The 16,088-nt window shown below is 40.1% G+C and overlaps 1 protein-coding gene across 3 annotated transcripts in view; it reads left to right on the plus strand.

Moving 5' to 3' along the window:
- The window catches only part of LOC139693804 (jmjC domain-containing histone demethylation protein 1-like), a 116,240-nt gene that overhangs the window by 93,189 nt on the left and 6,963 nt on the right, over positions 1–16,088 (plus strand). Inside the window, exons 1-10 of one of the 3 annotated variants that reach the window (XM_071592086.1) lie at positions 4,706–4,793; positions 9,117–9,261; positions 9,650–9,775; positions 10,586–10,758; positions 11,148–11,348; positions 12,077–12,346; positions 12,917–13,468; positions 14,493–14,750; positions 15,624–15,788; positions 15,886–15,987. In XM_071592086.1, the coding sequence (XP_071448187.1) occupies positions 4,731–4,793; positions 9,117–9,261; positions 9,650–9,775; positions 10,586–10,758; positions 11,148–11,348; positions 12,077–12,346; positions 12,917–13,468; positions 14,493–14,750; positions 15,624–15,788; positions 15,886–15,987 (2,055 nt within the window). In that variant the 5' untranslated portion in view covers positions 4,706–4,730. Of the gene's footprint in view, positions 1–4,705; positions 4,794–9,116; positions 9,262–9,649; positions 9,776–10,585; positions 10,759–11,147; positions 11,349–12,076; positions 12,347–12,916; positions 13,469–14,492; positions 14,751–15,623; positions 15,789–15,885; positions 15,988–16,088 lie in introns of those variants that run through there. The other 2 variants (XM_071592087.1, XM_071592088.1) reach the window with 2 other exon arrangements.

Consider the following 16,088-nt stretch of genomic DNA (forward strand, 5'->3'; position numbering starts at 1 on the left):
TGGAATCCGGTGTTGAAGCCTTCGAAATGAATTTCGGTGGGTAACCATTTTCCATGGAATGGTTTCTTCTGACAACACCCCCCCCCCCCAGATAGAAGCGGATTCGCGGTCGACTTAAGGAGGAAAGATGCCGGGCTAGGCAGTGTCGAACGGGGAGGGAAATCCATTAAGATAGAAATGTAATATTTATTTATTTATTCAGTATTAGTCCGAAAACAGCACATTTTGGCCTTTACATCGAACTTTTAACAATTATAACAATGGTCACATTTACAAACACCCAAGCCCTAGATGGAGGGAAACTCACCCAGGCGGGAATCGAACCCGCGATCCTTGGAATGGCAGACGAGGACGTTACCCCGCCGCCACCGGGGCCGGCAAAGTAGTATTATTAAGATCAATTCTACCCGGGTTTTTGGTAATTGGTAATTTTAAACCAAATTTTTGGGACCGAATAAAAAAATATCGCGTCATGTAAGGTGTCAGGTGTCTCCTCTCACCCTCTTTCCTGCATCCGCCACTGCCCATAGGAGTCCGGAAGGGCACCCACCCCAATCCGGGCTTGTCCTCGGGTGACCCAGGGGTCGAATAGGCGTTTACGCGCAACCTAGATGCTCGAGAAAGGACTCAAATCTGATAGAATTGCGCCTGGCTAATCTGAGCGGCCTGTGCTCCCTTAAAATGTTTGAAATGCGTCCTGAGTGTGACATTTGTTGCTTCTGAAATGGCTATTCTCTTGTGTTTTTTCGGTAATCGATGTCTCATTTGGCGACACTTTGACTGCTCCCGTTCCCAAGGAATGGATTTTTACTCATTCTATGGAGCTAGTTTTCGTGCATTTTCAGCCTTCATCACGTCTCTTCACTGTCTACCTGGTGATGAAGTGTTGTGAAATCTTCATACGCCGTCTTAGCGTAAGATCCAAGGGTACGTGAACCAAGAGAAGGCGAAAATGATAATTCATACTTCCCTTGCGAATCATGAGTGGTCCCGCAACGCTGTTAGTGTTGGTCTTGAGTCAATGTTAGTTTGTCAAGTGCGGCTGTTGTGCTAAGTGCCTCTAGTGCTTAGTGTTTTGGCGCTATTGTTTTGCCGTTCTCATGTATGATGTGCATCGATCTTTCAAACTAAAAGACCAGCATGTAATTTAATTTGAACTCACAATCGACCCCGTTTCTATTATTTTCCGATAAATTTACAACACCACGTTTGCGTACTGATGCAAAACAGTATTTTTTTTCGTGAAATTCTGCGCGTAAATGTATAAATTAATTTTAGAGACTTTTTGGGGATGGCCTTGATAAATAAAATTTTAATTCTCTTCGGCGAGGTTTATCTATTTATCTACGCCCTATTTAGCGATTCGAACTCCATTGTAATGAGTTAATACTCCATGTATTGAAAAAACGCCTGTTGCATCTGTAAATAAGAAAAAATAATTTTAATTTGCCGTGATCTACCAAAAAATTGTTGAACGAATTAACTTTCAGTCATCTGCTTTAATTAAAGTCAGTTACAGAAAATGAATCAATTAACTAATCTGTATAATTGTATGTGCGTGAAGCTATGGATTTTTTTCTGGCGGAATCCAGATGGATGTAATCTGAGTCACAAGTATAATAAAATTAAAAAATTATCAAGTGTTGTTAGCTATTATCATTGAAAAACAGTCGGATCAAGTTTTAATAAAAATGCTGTCTGCATTTTTTGAACCACTCACTCACTCGATTTGTGTGCCTCTTCGCCCTTCAAAATAGGACTCAATAGAGACATTGTTAAAAAGTTAAGTTATTGGAGGTGAAATGTTGGGCCCATTGCTGTTTATCGTGTCTCTATTTAAATGTGATCCCACTAATTTAATATAATCATCGAGAATGGACCGAGATAGATAGATGTTTCAGATAGTTCTGTACAATTTACCGGAGCTCGAAGCCAACTTTCAAAGCCCCAATGACCCGTTACGTCACGGACTCACGACAAGCGCAATCAATGGTCTTCATTTCATGCATTTTGTTGACTCAGTAATCAATCCTCCAATTGTCTAATCTCTTCATGTCTTCGTTTTTCTTCGCGTTCGTGCCTGCCGCCATTTATTGCTTGTATCTCATCCAGCTTTTGCCATCATATTATTCCCGTTCACCTTTCGTTTAATAACTTATTTGAGCAAGCCATCTTCTTCCGAAACGAGTGCGATTTGCTAATTCCTAATTCTTCTTAGCGTTCTCATTGCGGTTCTTTCTTCTTCCGCCCTTCATGGAACTTCTTCCATAAGCTATTCGATCAAACTTTTCTCCTTTATTCTTGGGTGGCACCATATTTCCATTGATTCGTATTTACCGAGCTAAAATTATGCCATACATTTAATTTAACCTAGTCTTCAGTCTGCAGTCTGCTCTGTTAACCAAACGGAAAACTTGGAGATGGTGGTGTTTTAGTTTTCTTGTTTATTTTATTATTTTCATATTCACTTGATTTAGAATAACTCAGGAGACGTAGTAGTTCAGTGGGCAGAGCGCTGGGCTACTGACCGTATGGCCCGGTTTCGATTCCCCGTTACGACTCTTGTCGCCCGCAGCTTCCCCCAATGTGTGTGATTTTTCAGGCACTAGATTCTTCCTAGGAAACCACAGGAGGCTCATTGAAGAGAACTGGCCCATCTATCATGATATGTAAATACGTCACAAGCCGCGCAAGGGCTGACGACGTTGAGTTCTACCTTGACTTCAACCTTCGGGTAGATAACCTTGAGTTGATGTTATAACTGAGTAGTTGCGAGTTAGTAACTTTGAGAAGATGCTCCATTTTGTTCATCGGCGCCCTAGTTCCCTTGAAATGATGCGTGTTGTCCTCGTAGTTTATTTTAATGCTTTCTGGTGATCGATTATGCTGATTTTCGTCTAATGCGGTATAAATGGCAGTGTGTTTAAGTACGCGTACGTTCACCTCCCCTTTCGCAATTATGAATACGAGTCTTGCGTATGCTAAAACCAACATAAACACTCACTGAACGCTGTGGTTGTGAATTACCGGAGAAGTGTTGAATGTTAACTGGAAGAGTAGTGATGGGTGCGGAATGGTCGAGCCACAGAAGTATGCGGTTCGGATGCACTGGAATGGACGAGCGTGAAAGTACTGTTTGACGCTGGTTCATATTGAGAGAAAGGATCGGGGACGAATCACTAAACAGATTTATTAGAGAAGCATGAATGATTAGAGAGAGGAAGGGGTGAATTTGGTCAATGAGATTCAAGGCGAACTAATACAAGAGATTTCAGCATCAGACGAGCATGTGTGAAACTAGTACGAATGTGACACAAGCGAAAAAAGTATGCTAGGACAGGGAAATAAAAAATGAAAAAAAATGGAAAAGAAAGACTCTTGAAATCTTAAATTCTGTACTTTTTTTACCTTTTTTCCCTGCCAAGCGATCAAAGTGAAGGGTGTGTTCCCTAGGGCTATACTATTCAGTTCTCGATGTGATTTGGATGATACCTTCTTTCCTTGTCGATAGTAAAGTTCAGGTTGATTTTTAGTGAAACCTTCAAAACACCCAGAAAGGGCTAAAAAAATGGAAAAATGGGGAAATCTTAGTGATATTGCACACCGTGATTGGTAAGAAAATGCATACCATATGCGCTTCTTGTAAAGCCCTCTATCATAACCACATATTTTCTTTGGGCTAAATTGGTGGCGCTCACCCTTCATGCAATTCTACTCCAGCACATGTGCTTGGTATGTATGTGTGTATATATATGAATGATAAAGTAATTTTGTGCTTGGTTTCGGAACGAGAGTGTATTCACCAGAAGAAGCGCTCTTAGGATCTCATTCAGGTCAACCGTCCAGCCCCTAAGGTTTTTTTTCACAAAAGGAGATTGTAAGAAATGCACAACTTTTTTGCAATTCAGATTTAGTTGTCCTCTTTCAATTCGCAAACATCCCGCCCTGCTCTGTTAGAGCTTACAGTCAGCCTTTTATGTTTGATATCTGTCACCGAGCCTAAGCCTTCTGCATCTCGTGTGCAGTGTCATCAGGTAAGTCTCGATGTACTTCCCGTCCATTTATATTCCACCCTACGCGCTTCTTACGTGTTTACAGTCGAGGGCTTTTCTCCGTCGCCAGCAGCAGAATTATGTGCTAACCTGAGTTATAACTACCACATTCCCTCATGGAAAATTAAGAAAAAAATAAATTGTCCTCGTATAATTCATGATGAACTTCGTGAGACACCTAACGTTACATTATAGCGGTCTTCTCAAGGCTCGGCAAAAAGCTGGGGTTTTCTGTGATCGTTATATTCGAGCCTTTTCTCATGAATCTACCAGCCTTTCAATGAGAGGATAGTTTCGTTATTCAATGGTCAGTCCTCCCAAAATTAAAAATCACCTCGCCGTCTCCCAGTTCGCAAAATATTCACCATGTTAGCTCGGACGTCGAAGCTACTCCCGCAGGTTTGAACTTCCCTCTTGCTCTATCGGCGGCCAACCACGCTCCCCGAGGCCAAAGACCGGTTTGTCGGCTGGCTCGCTGGTTGGACTCGCATATCCCGCTTGGGCGCGAGCTTCTGCCCGTCCGTCTCCTTTCCCTCCCCTCCATCCCGTCATCGTCCTCCCTCTCCGTGTCTCCCTCCCTTCCCCCCTCCTCCAGCTACCGCCGTCGCTCGATCCGCCCGGGCTGCGATAGTCCTATCCCGCCTCACTCATTCTCGTGAGAGCGGCTGTGGGTACAAGATGGCGACTGCGAAGCCGAAGTCGAGTGCCCCCTCGGCTCCGAGGGAATATATAATACGACCGGTACGTTTAATAGCTATCAAACATTATCTGGAGTGTGGAGGAGACTTCAGTGTGTAATATTGGCGCCCGCTGTGTCCTCGTGTGTGTTCTGTTCTTCCTCAATATCTCTCGTGGCGTTTTGTGAAACTCGGGATATCTATCGTTTCGTGTTTAATACGTTCGTCCGCCATCTCCGTAACGTTTTCGCCTCGGAACGCGCGCGCTAGCCCGTTACGTGAGAACACGACAGTGCATTATGAGTGAAGGTGTTCGCGTCGTTTTGGACGTGTTGCCTGCGTATTCCCGTGTGATTTTCTCAATTGCTGGAGAGATAGGTATGAAAATAATGAAAACCGAAACTAGTTGTAGGATCAGTGACGGCATTTTTTCCGTGCATGACCCGGACGGATTGATATTGAGGTGACGCACAGACGTCGTTCACGGACGTAAATCGATCGTTAATAATTTAATTTAAGGGTTGTTCAGTGGTGTTTGTTCACTTTTTTTCACTGAATAATTTACTCAGAGAGGTTTTACCGATATGAAGAGCCGCCAGAAGCGACAAGTTTGCGCGGGATTTTTTTAATAGTTGTTTTTCAGCAATCAGAAACGACATCGGATTAAATCGAATTATCTGGCGATGTTTTTTCCCTGGACAGGACGGGTCGGGAGATATTTTTTTTTCAGGAACGGCGAGAGTTTAGTGTCGATCGGTGTGCAAGGACGTGAAATCTGATTGGCGTACGGGAGGCAGGGTGGGGGAGGAGGAGAAAGGTAGGATGAGCATGCAGCGAGGGAAGAGTCCCGCAGTTGGGGAGGCGAAATCGCCCCTCGGGAGGGAGCGGCCGCGGAGGGGGGCATATGTAGGAAGACAAGGAGACGTCGTCGCCTGGGGCAGTTGGGGAGCGCGAGACATACACCTACCACACCCCCTCCCCCCTCTTTTCCGAAAGATTGCGTGGGCGTCGTAATAATTTCGCACCCCACTGCAGGGGTGTGTGTGAGTGAGGAGAGGGGGAAAGAATATGTCGCAGCGTTTCGTTCTCGCGCTCTTCTTCTCTAAACCTCGCTTTCGATTTGCGAATATATGTTGGAACTTGAGCGAAAATTCGCTCGCGATCTTTATCCCTTCCTAGAGTTCCCTTGTGTGAAGTCTCTGGGAAAAGATTATGCCGGGAATCGTCGCACCCCCCCCCCATTAATCTGACGTAACTCGCGCGCGTCTGCGTTGCGTCCCGGGACTCCCAGTGCTCGATCATCCGAATCGTCGTGATTGGTTGTTTACCCCTCCTCCTTCGAATGCTTTCATTTTGTTTTTTTCAAAGGAACTGTGGAATGCATCGGCTAAATATTTTAACTGAGGTGACAATAGTAAAGGCGTCATCGCTTGGACTCTCGTCACGCCCATGCGAACGTGTATTCCGGGTGACTCGGCATGGGGCTGATAAAACAACTTGCGGGGGGGGGGGGGGTAGGGGGGGAGTTACGCACTTGTTTCCTGTAGGAAGTCTTGATGAGATTTGACCGTGGGTTGCTTCCTCTCCCAATAATATACCGAATTCCACCTCCAAGAATTCGCTCGTCTCATTGTTGTAGTGCGTGCTATAATGGAACGGTCGAATCCGATTGACCTTGCGGACCTTGGAACGGGAAAATTTTTGGATATTCTCTGCTCCAGTCGTCGCGGAAAGGATGGTTAATACTTAGCTCTCTCTCTCTCTCCCGTCGTTCTACCTTCCCCCTCTCGTATCCCCCATCCCCCCTTTCCGCTTTTCGGACTGCCGAAGAGGTTTCATATCGATTGCAGTATGGAGTTTTTCGTGCAGTGAGGATGAAGGTCGCACGTTTGACGGAATTATTGTGCTTATATGCCCGTTGAAGTAATTACAAGTCGCTGAACCGTTTAAATACTTCCTTTTCGCTCCGATAATCTAGACTTGCGGCGAAGAGAGAAACATTTCATCCCGATCGGTACTTGAACCTGCTGCGCCTGTGCCCTCTCTTTCTTCAAGGTTAGGGTACAGGACGTTCGGGGAAAGGTCCCGCTCGCCAACTTTTGTTCGCCTCTCTCAGCCCGCTCGGACAATTTTGTCACCCCAATGCTAAGTATTCCCTTAGAAAAAAGCAGCCGCAATATCAATCTAGTTCGTTAAAGTACTCTCGGCTATTATTTGACCTGTTGGAACCAGCTCGATAATTCCCGAATGAAATCATTTCAATTAGCGAAAAAAAATATAACACCTTAGGTTAAGTAATTTCTTTTTTCTTCGGTATTGCAAAATTCCATTCTTTGTTTTTCAAACAGCAAAGGAAAGTTTAATGTAGCAAATTCGAAATCGTTAGTTAGAGCCATCTTCTGCGCGTAGGTATCCTTGTTTTGATCACGACACAGTTGACCTTCGAAGTATAATCATTTGGACCTTATCTCCTTCATGCTGGAACGCGAAGCCGAGCTATAGCTCTCTGGCGAACACATGCTCATCAACATGATATGTTCTGAGAGTAATATTTTATCTACTATTAGACCAATGATATTGCTTCAAACTGTTGATAATTGCATGATAATTATATCCATGTGTTACAGTTATTGGTCAAAATTGAAACGGAAACTCCTCTGGCCTCAACGAATTACCATGTATAAATGATATTGACATGGGAAATCCCCATTTGAAATGTAACATTGTAATGACCGTATTAGCTCACCGCCCCATTTGAAATCGGATATTGAGCGAAGGAAAGAAGGTTGAACCATTCAACTTCATTGTTCGGGTGAGGAAAACAACACCCCTGAAGCTGGGTCGTTAGACGAGAGCTTTTCCGTTCGAACATGCGGCACTTGGTCCAGCGCTCCGTCCACGTTGGGGGAGTTCGTGAGAGAAATGTGGTAGTGAGTGATCGTTGGAATTTTACGCGGAAGCAATCCGTCAGTCTTTCGAATTCTTTGCGAAAATATGAAGAGAAGTAAAGAAATATTTTAGTGAATTTCATTCTGTTCTTATCTCCACCTTACTGTTACTTTTATCCCGAATGATGCAGTCAAGATTTAGAATGGAACCAAATAGTCGCCATAGAAGTTTTTTCTTGGCTCCCAGGAAAAATGGGAACATTTTTCAGACCAAGATTTTTATTCAACAGTCCAAAAAATGAACTGTCTGCGTTTTAAATCTTTTCTGATACACCCTTCCTTAGTTGTAATTTGCAATGAGGGGTAATAGCTCCAATCAACTTACTAACTTCAGCCAACGGAGAATAATGGTGATATCTCATGTAATTGATAAAAGCTTTTAAAATTGCCCTCGCGCCAACAGATGGTTGGGTGCGAATGCAAATGCTTCCCTGTGGTTGATTCCTATGGCCATTACCTATTTTATAGATGCATGGAACTCCTTAGAAACTGAGAGCATCCATCTCGGACGTAGTAATTAGGGTATATGATAGCCCGCGCAAAGACGCGGTTTTTCATCGCTTTCGATCGTAGCGATATTCGACACGAATTATCTTCATCGCTTTCGCGAAGGCAAAAAACTTCAGATTAAATGTTCGCTAAACAACAGAGAAATCCATGACAGCAATCGGAAAAACCATCCTCCGAATGAGCTTGTATCGCCACGGTCGTCAATGATGACCAGTATACTCTTAATTGTTGAACACGGAAAGTTTTGAGAAGCCATGGGTGCCGATTCTTCCATGTTGCAAATTTGTTTCATTTTGAGCGTATCATTGTGACAGGAAGGTTTTCCCTCCTCACTCTCCGAAAACCAGCCTTAAGACTCACGGCAAAATGATATCACATAGATAACGGTTGCGTTGAATATATTAATCATATCTCATTTATTGAATAATGATGTCGTGTTCAAGATATTTGTTATTATCGAATGTGTTTATGGATAAAATGGAGCGTTCAAACATCGGAAGTAAAAGGTACCCCCAATTTTCATGTGCAGCCGGTCTGCTGGGGCGAGAATGCAAATCTAACTTCCTGTTTAAAAAAAAGATTAAAGTTCACATGAGGTGTCTTAGTCATAGAACGAATATTTAAAAATAATAATCCGTTGCAAGCTTTGAAGGATCAAGTTATACTGGTGTCAGTTTTTATATTTATATGCCATTATGTGGCAGTTGGCATTCTTTTCAGGGCACTCGGCCTTGACTGATGGTAACAGAAGTGTACTGAGCGGAAATTTTTTTTCTAACTAAGATTTTTAAGTAAAGTAGGGGGAGCCCTAATTAAATTTGTCTCGATTGTTTATGATTCATTTTTAGTGATGGTTGTCTATCTTTATGAACTAAGTTTTGTTATATTTTTGTTCATTCTTTTTCTATATAAAAATTACTTTCTTTCAGAGGGACCGCAAAGAGCGTAAGCATTACACTGATGATTGGACCTTCGGTGATGATGAGATCGACGGGAAAAGGTCATTTAGGTTGGAAGACAAAATCGAGTCAGATCGCTTTACACCTTGTTTTGTCAAGGAGATGCAGGGTGCTGGTATGTTTGCCTATTTCATCTGGAATTATTTTTAAAATATCTGAGATAAGTTAAATGAGCAATAAATAGTATTAAAATTCTGCTGTGCATTTTTTTTTGTCTTCAGTGCATCATATAGTTGGTAAAAAAATAATTTTAATGCGCGATATTTTCCACATATATAAATCTGATTGTGATTAAATTTAATAATTAAAATTAATTGTTCAATCATTTTTTTACTGGGGTAATGATCTACATCCAAAAAATATATCTAATGCCTTAGTCTCAAAATCTGGGTTGAAATAAATTTACCAGTCGTATTGAATATTATTTTTTTAAATATTGCTTGTGAAGCTTGTTTTGTGATCATCGTGTGTGACTTCATTATGCTGATTTTTTTGTTTATCAGACTTCAACCTCAGCTATCTGCAAAGGCATGGCTTCAACACACCTTTATTATTTAAAGAGAAGACAGGGCTTGGGTTGAGAGTTCCAAGTTGCAATTTCTCCATTAATGATGTCAGGATGTGTGTGGGTAAGTTCAAAAATGTTCTCAAACACTGTGAAACACATGTTTCTCTTTGGATTAAGATAAATATTCTACTTCAAAGATAGATAGATTGTCGTCTTTTTTTTGGGGTGAGTTTAAGACAATGGGAGTCTCTTCTACCACCTAACCATATAAGAAGAGAATGAAAACAAAGCCTTTTGCCTGCATGATTGCATTTAGGTCAAAAATTATATTCCCTACCATATTTTAAGGTGTATGAAGTGTGTTTTCTCCCTAATTAATTACTAAAAATTACCTTTGTTAAATCTTGTCAATCAAGTGTAATTCCCAAGTGTTTCTTATGGTAGGTTGTAAACCTCTAAAGAGTTAATATTTCTCTAAATTTAAATACTAAAATTTTTGTACCACATTTGAAGAAATTATCTACCATTACTGATGATGACGATAAAAAAGTTCTCAATCATGTTCAAGAAGTTTTGATGTTAATATAAATGAGTAAAAACTAAAATGTATTTGAATTGTCCTCAATATTGCTCAACTTGAAGATGGATTTGTTTAGTATACTCATTTGTCATGAGTACCATCCATAAAGTTCTTGTACTATACCTATCCAAAAATGTTCTGTCCTAAAAATTAAACCCTTCTTAGAGCATATTTTATGAGATGCTGGTCACTGTTGAAAACTGATGTGAAAATTAAATGCATGCATTCTCTCTTTCTGAATCAAGTGAATTTGAATACTTCCATTTTTTATGTTAATTTTATCGGATATTGATCCAGCAGAGTTTTCCATGAAATGAGTAACTTGAGAATGACGTCACAATTATACTTTAGGCTCACGGCGTCTCCTTGATGTAATGGATGTGAACACACAGAAGAACTTGGAAATGACAATGAAGGAGTGGCAGCGATATTACGAGGACCCCCAAAAGGAACATCTCCTCAATGTCATCAGTTTAGAATTCAGTCATACAAGATTGGAAAATTATGTGCAGACACCATCGTTGGTCAGTTACAATTTGTTTAATTTATTCCAATTTCCTGAATTTTCTTAAAATATAATTTGAGCATCCTTCCATGCATGACACTGACATACATGTATACTAGAATTTTATTGCATAGTTACGTGCTTCAGTATCCCAATTCAATCTTCAGCGCAACTTATCAAGTACTTAAGCAATAAATTGTGATCTGTTATATATATTTGATTTCTTTTTAATTTTATTCAAGTGTTGAAAGATGTGGAGCTGAAAATGCTTGCATTAATCCTGATTGTTTTGCACAATGTGAGGAGACTGTATATTTTTCATACTGGAAGAATTTTTCTTTGTTGAAAAAAATTGATAGTGTAAATGTTATGAATATTACTTTTACTAAATGAAATTGTGACTTACAGGTACGTCAAATTGATTGGGTGGACTGTGTCTGGCCAAGGCATTTAAAAGAAAGCCAAATAGAGTCCACCAATGTACTTGACGAGATGATGTATCCAAAGGTGCAGAAATACTGTCTTATGTCTGTGAGGGGATGCTACACAGATTTTCATGTTGACTTTGGTGGTACCTCTGTCTGGTATCACATATTAAAAGGCAGCAAGGTGGGTTGTTTTCATTTAGAAAAGACCTGATTGGGTGGAACTCTGTAGTAAATAGATGTTCTACACTGCGGGGATGAAAAATCTCCAAGAGCAGAAATTATTTCATTTGCATATTTTCAAATTGACTGCATCTTCAAGGTGATACAATTTTTACTACATTCATGTGATGCAATTTTAACTCTTTTTAATGGTAAATATTGTTTTTGATCTCTTTTGTATCATGCAGCTTAACATTTTTCTGCTGAATATGCGTAGCATAGTTGACGCCATTAGATTTTAGTAATCTTTATAGGTCTTTGTGGAGTGGTACTGGAGAGAAAAATCAATATCAGTGAAAAGTTAAATTAACAAGGGGACAACCCCATTTATAGGGTTGTCCCCTTGTTAATTTATTTCGTTGCGCGATGGATTCACTGGTGTTCTGGCCAAAATCTTCCAGTCTGAATAGCACTTCAAGCTTGAAGATGGTGACTGCAATCCCAGCAAAATTGTCAGCCAGCAAAATGAATTGATATGGAAGCAACCCGATAGTGATTTTGTCCTCAGTACATTGCCATGAAAGTCTTAGTTGTAGGGTCCTGATCAGATTTGAAGTGCTTTAGAAACAGCCTAGAGATAGAGTTCCAGAGATTCCAATGAATATCTCTTCTAGTTAACTCCTTACTGTAATTGTAACATAATAAAATATTGTAAGGAATGAATTGTAACCTTTTCTCTTTTCTTTTTAGATATTTTGGCTTATACCTCCCACAGAGAGAAACCTTGCTCTGTATGAACAATGGGTACTCTCTGGAAAGCAGAGTGACGTGTTCTTTGCTGACACTGTAGAGCGATGTGCTCGTGTGACATTAAATGAAGGCAATACTTTCTTCATCCCAACTGGTTGGATTCATGCTGTGTTCACACCATGTGACTCTCTGGTTTTTGGTGGCAACTTCTTGCATAGCTTTGGAATAGAGAAGCAGTTGATGACAGCCCAAGTTGAAGACTCCACTCATGTACGAATTAAGCTCTTTGATAAGTTTAAGGAGTATTTTTGTTGATATTTATCAAGATATGCTCATAATATGTGCTTTGTGTTTAATGATAAGCCTTGAAAATACTGTTGTTGATACAAAAAGATCTGCTCAAAATTATGTGTTAAGTGATAAAAGGAAATTCATTAAAAAATTATCTGAGAATAACTATCAATTATATGACGAAAAATTTGTGCAATATTTTCGCATTCATAATTTTCCCTCTTTTTCCAGTCACAAATTATTTGCATATTTTTTAAAACTCTGGTATTAATGTCCATACCTTTTATTCAAATAATTTTGTTTATTGAATAAGAGTATGGTGCATTAACTCCTGAGTGAAAAGCATTACTTGGGAGGGGCAAAAATTACTGGGTTTGAATCAGTTGTTGTTTGCGTATCGTTAACATAGAAGCACAGGCATTCATGTTCTCTGTCCATATTTCTGTCTTAAGTAAATGTGTAGTTAAGTTCATCAGCACTAGACTATTCTTTTTCTGAGGAAATGGAAAGGAAGTAGAAATGCTTAATTGTGTTTTTTTTGTTGTTTAGGTGCCCCAGAAGTTCCGTTACCCATTCTTCACCGAGATGCTCTGGTATGTCCTGGAGCGGTATGTCTTTTGGCTCCTTGGTCACAGTCACTTGGATCTTCCTGAGGATGAGGAGATAAGGCAGCAGAAGCAACTCGAAAAGTACAGGCGCACACTGAAGGGGGAAGCCGAAGATGATGGGGGTGGGGGACGGATCAATGGGGGTTTGAATGGTATAAAGCAGGAATCAGGAGTGAAGCAGGAGGTGGTGGGCATTGGGGGGGTGAAGGAAGAGAAAGAAGGTGTCGGTGAACAGCAGCAGCAGAATGGTGACACCGAGGAAGATGGAGTACCCCACGTCCACCTCACACCCCAGGAACTGCACGGCCTCAAGGCAATTGTCAAGTACTTGCACTCCCTCCCATCCACAAAGAAGAATGTGCCCGAGTTGATACGTGATCCCATTGCACTCATACGTGATGTGCGCACTGTGGTTGAGAGGCATCGGCATGACTCATATGAAAAGGCCATCACAGGGATACCGATCTTGCAGCCTCCAGAGGAAACAGATGTGGTAATTGTTCTCTCTCTCATTGTAAAGTTTTTTTTTATTTTCTCATTTCAATTACAAATGGCAGTTGATTCTTTCACTCTCAATTCCTTGAGATGTAATAGTAAAAAATTGGAAATTAGAATACCATTGGTGAGCCTTACTATTACTCTTTTTTAAAATTTAGAATTTTTAGAAGGCAGAGGTGAGTTAAGTCTTGCTAGGGGTAATTTTCAGTTTTATTTTAATGTGGTAATGTATTTGTTCAGCACCCAAATACTTGGGTTATTGTGTTTACAGTTCATAAAAGTTGTTAATGAGAGCTTATAATGTTTGCACTCAAATACCTCATCCAGAATGCATAGAAAATGTGGTTTTCATTTAACAGTTCACATCAGTGATCCTTATAACTAGATGCTCCATGTGTGGCATGACATTTTTCATTTTGTAATTTAATGTAGGGTCTATCATGCTGTAAAGTAGGATCCAGAGGAGTGGTTAGCTTGGAGCCCCAAAATGTACAAGTCAATCTAGGGAGATGGAAATGTAATTATTAAATAGACCTTAGTTTTCACTACCAAAAATTTTTTCAACTGCTAATGTAACGGGCTACTTTAAATGAACCCCTCTCACTAATCAGATAACAGTTATGAGATTGAGATACTAATGCTCCACTTATGATTCTTGTATCTCCTCATTTTGTATCCCCATTCTATTGCATCGCATTATCTCAGTCTTCCTCTGGGTCCTCTTTTCCCCTCCTGTATCCCTTTTACCCTCCTGCATACATAAAATGCATCAGTGGAAGAGCTCAGGAATAATCTAGTCAAAATAATTTTTCAGTTTCCGCCTTCAATATATATTATTACATATTAACTGTGTCCACTGAATGAAATACTCTTTTCACATTTTTCTTTTAACTCCTCCGCTTGACTAATGCTTTAAAAAATCTGAAAAATCAATTTTTGTCTAGAAGCTTATTATTTTAAGTTCTGGTATCTCACCTAGCTCCCACATGTCACTTAATATTTTTTGGTTACGATTTCAGATCAGACATGGTCGCCTATCTTATGGAAAACTTCCTAGTGGACGTGGGAGGGGTGGGGGCCGCGGGAGGGGTCGCAAGGATGGTGATGGTGGTGTGGTGCACGTTAAGGATGGAATGCGAAGGAGGAGGACGCGGTGCAAGAAGTGTGAGGCTTGCAATCGAAAGGACTGTGGAGAGTGTAGCTTTTGCCATGACATGGTCAAGTTTGGTGGACCTGGAAGAGCTAAGCAGACATGTGTGATGCGTCAGTGTTTACAGGTGAGTAATGCATTCATGTTGTCAGGCAAAGCTTGACAGCTGATTAAGCCCCAAGCAGTTTTTTTGCTAGGAAAATAATAAGGCTGAAAATTTCAAGATTCCAGCCTGTAGTAATGTGGTCACAGCAGAGGTACGAGTTTGAGCTAACATTATTGACCCTTAAGCTCATAACGTCCTTCGGAAATTGATAAATGTATTATTGCTCTGACATGAATAAGTCGCAGATAATTTTGTCCAAAATACACAAAAAGAGATTCATCTAAACCTCAATTGGGACTTTTATTGCTATTGTATATTGTTAGAAAATAATACTTGTAAAAAGTCATTGCATATTTATTCTCAGCAAAAGTTAAATGAATCAACTCTCTCAGGGAAAAATGTTGTTAATTATTGTTTTTGTGTATTCAGATGTGTAAAATATGCTAATGTTATTTAGTCAACCAATCATTGCCATGACAACCTTCACCAAAAAATGCCTAATAGGCCTGGTAATTAACCAAATGAATTAAATAAAATATTTGGTAATCTTGTCTTTGATAGAGTAAATAATTTTGGCCCCATGGTCAGAATTAGTTCAGGCCTTTTCATGATTTATAGCCTTGGAGTTATTCTAATATGCAATGGTGATATTGATTTCAAATTGAAGCTTGTAACAAATTATTGTATTGATTTGTTATTTCAACAATACATGCAGTTGTTGATAAGTCCTTGGTGATACAAATATTTGACAAACAGTAACTGTGCATCAAACCAATAGCCAGATAATGTATGGAAAACAATGCTCACTCTTGGAGTGATAGGAATTTTATTAAATAAACTGTTAAATACTGATTGGATTGCAGGAAAATAAGTACATTTGTGTTTAACTTACAGCCCATGCTCCCAGTGACAGCTGGATGCTTGATGTGCAAGTTGGATGGTTGGTACCAGCAGATTGTGATCCCAATTCAGAAAACAAGCCGTTTGGTGTCCCCCAGTACACTGATGGAGTGCAGCATTTGCTATGAAATTGTTCACCCTGACTGTGTCCAGAAAGTGGTATGTTAGAAGTGCTTTTTGAACTGTGCAAGTATTTAGCGATACTTTTGCCCCAACTTCCCTTCATTTGATTCTGAATTTTGATTATAATTTCTAGTGCCCTGATTCAGAAGGTATTGTGAATGAAGACCTGCCAAATAGTTGGGAATGCCCAAAATGCTGTAAAGATGGGAAGAATGTGGAGTATAAGGTAAGATGGGTGAGTTTATGGAACACATTTATAACTTGTAATTGTTATTTCACTTATTTATTTCTAAAAGTAACTACTCATTTCATAAATCCTCGATAGTTTCCTCACGT

The sequence above is a fragment of the Hetaerina americana genome, unplaced genomic scaffold (assembly GCF_022747635.1).
Source record: "Hetaerina americana unplaced genomic scaffold, ioHetAmer1.1.p SCAF_5, whole genome shotgun sequence".
Classification (NCBI taxonomy): domain Eukaryota; kingdom Metazoa; phylum Arthropoda; class Insecta; order Odonata; family Calopterygidae; genus Hetaerina; species Hetaerina americana.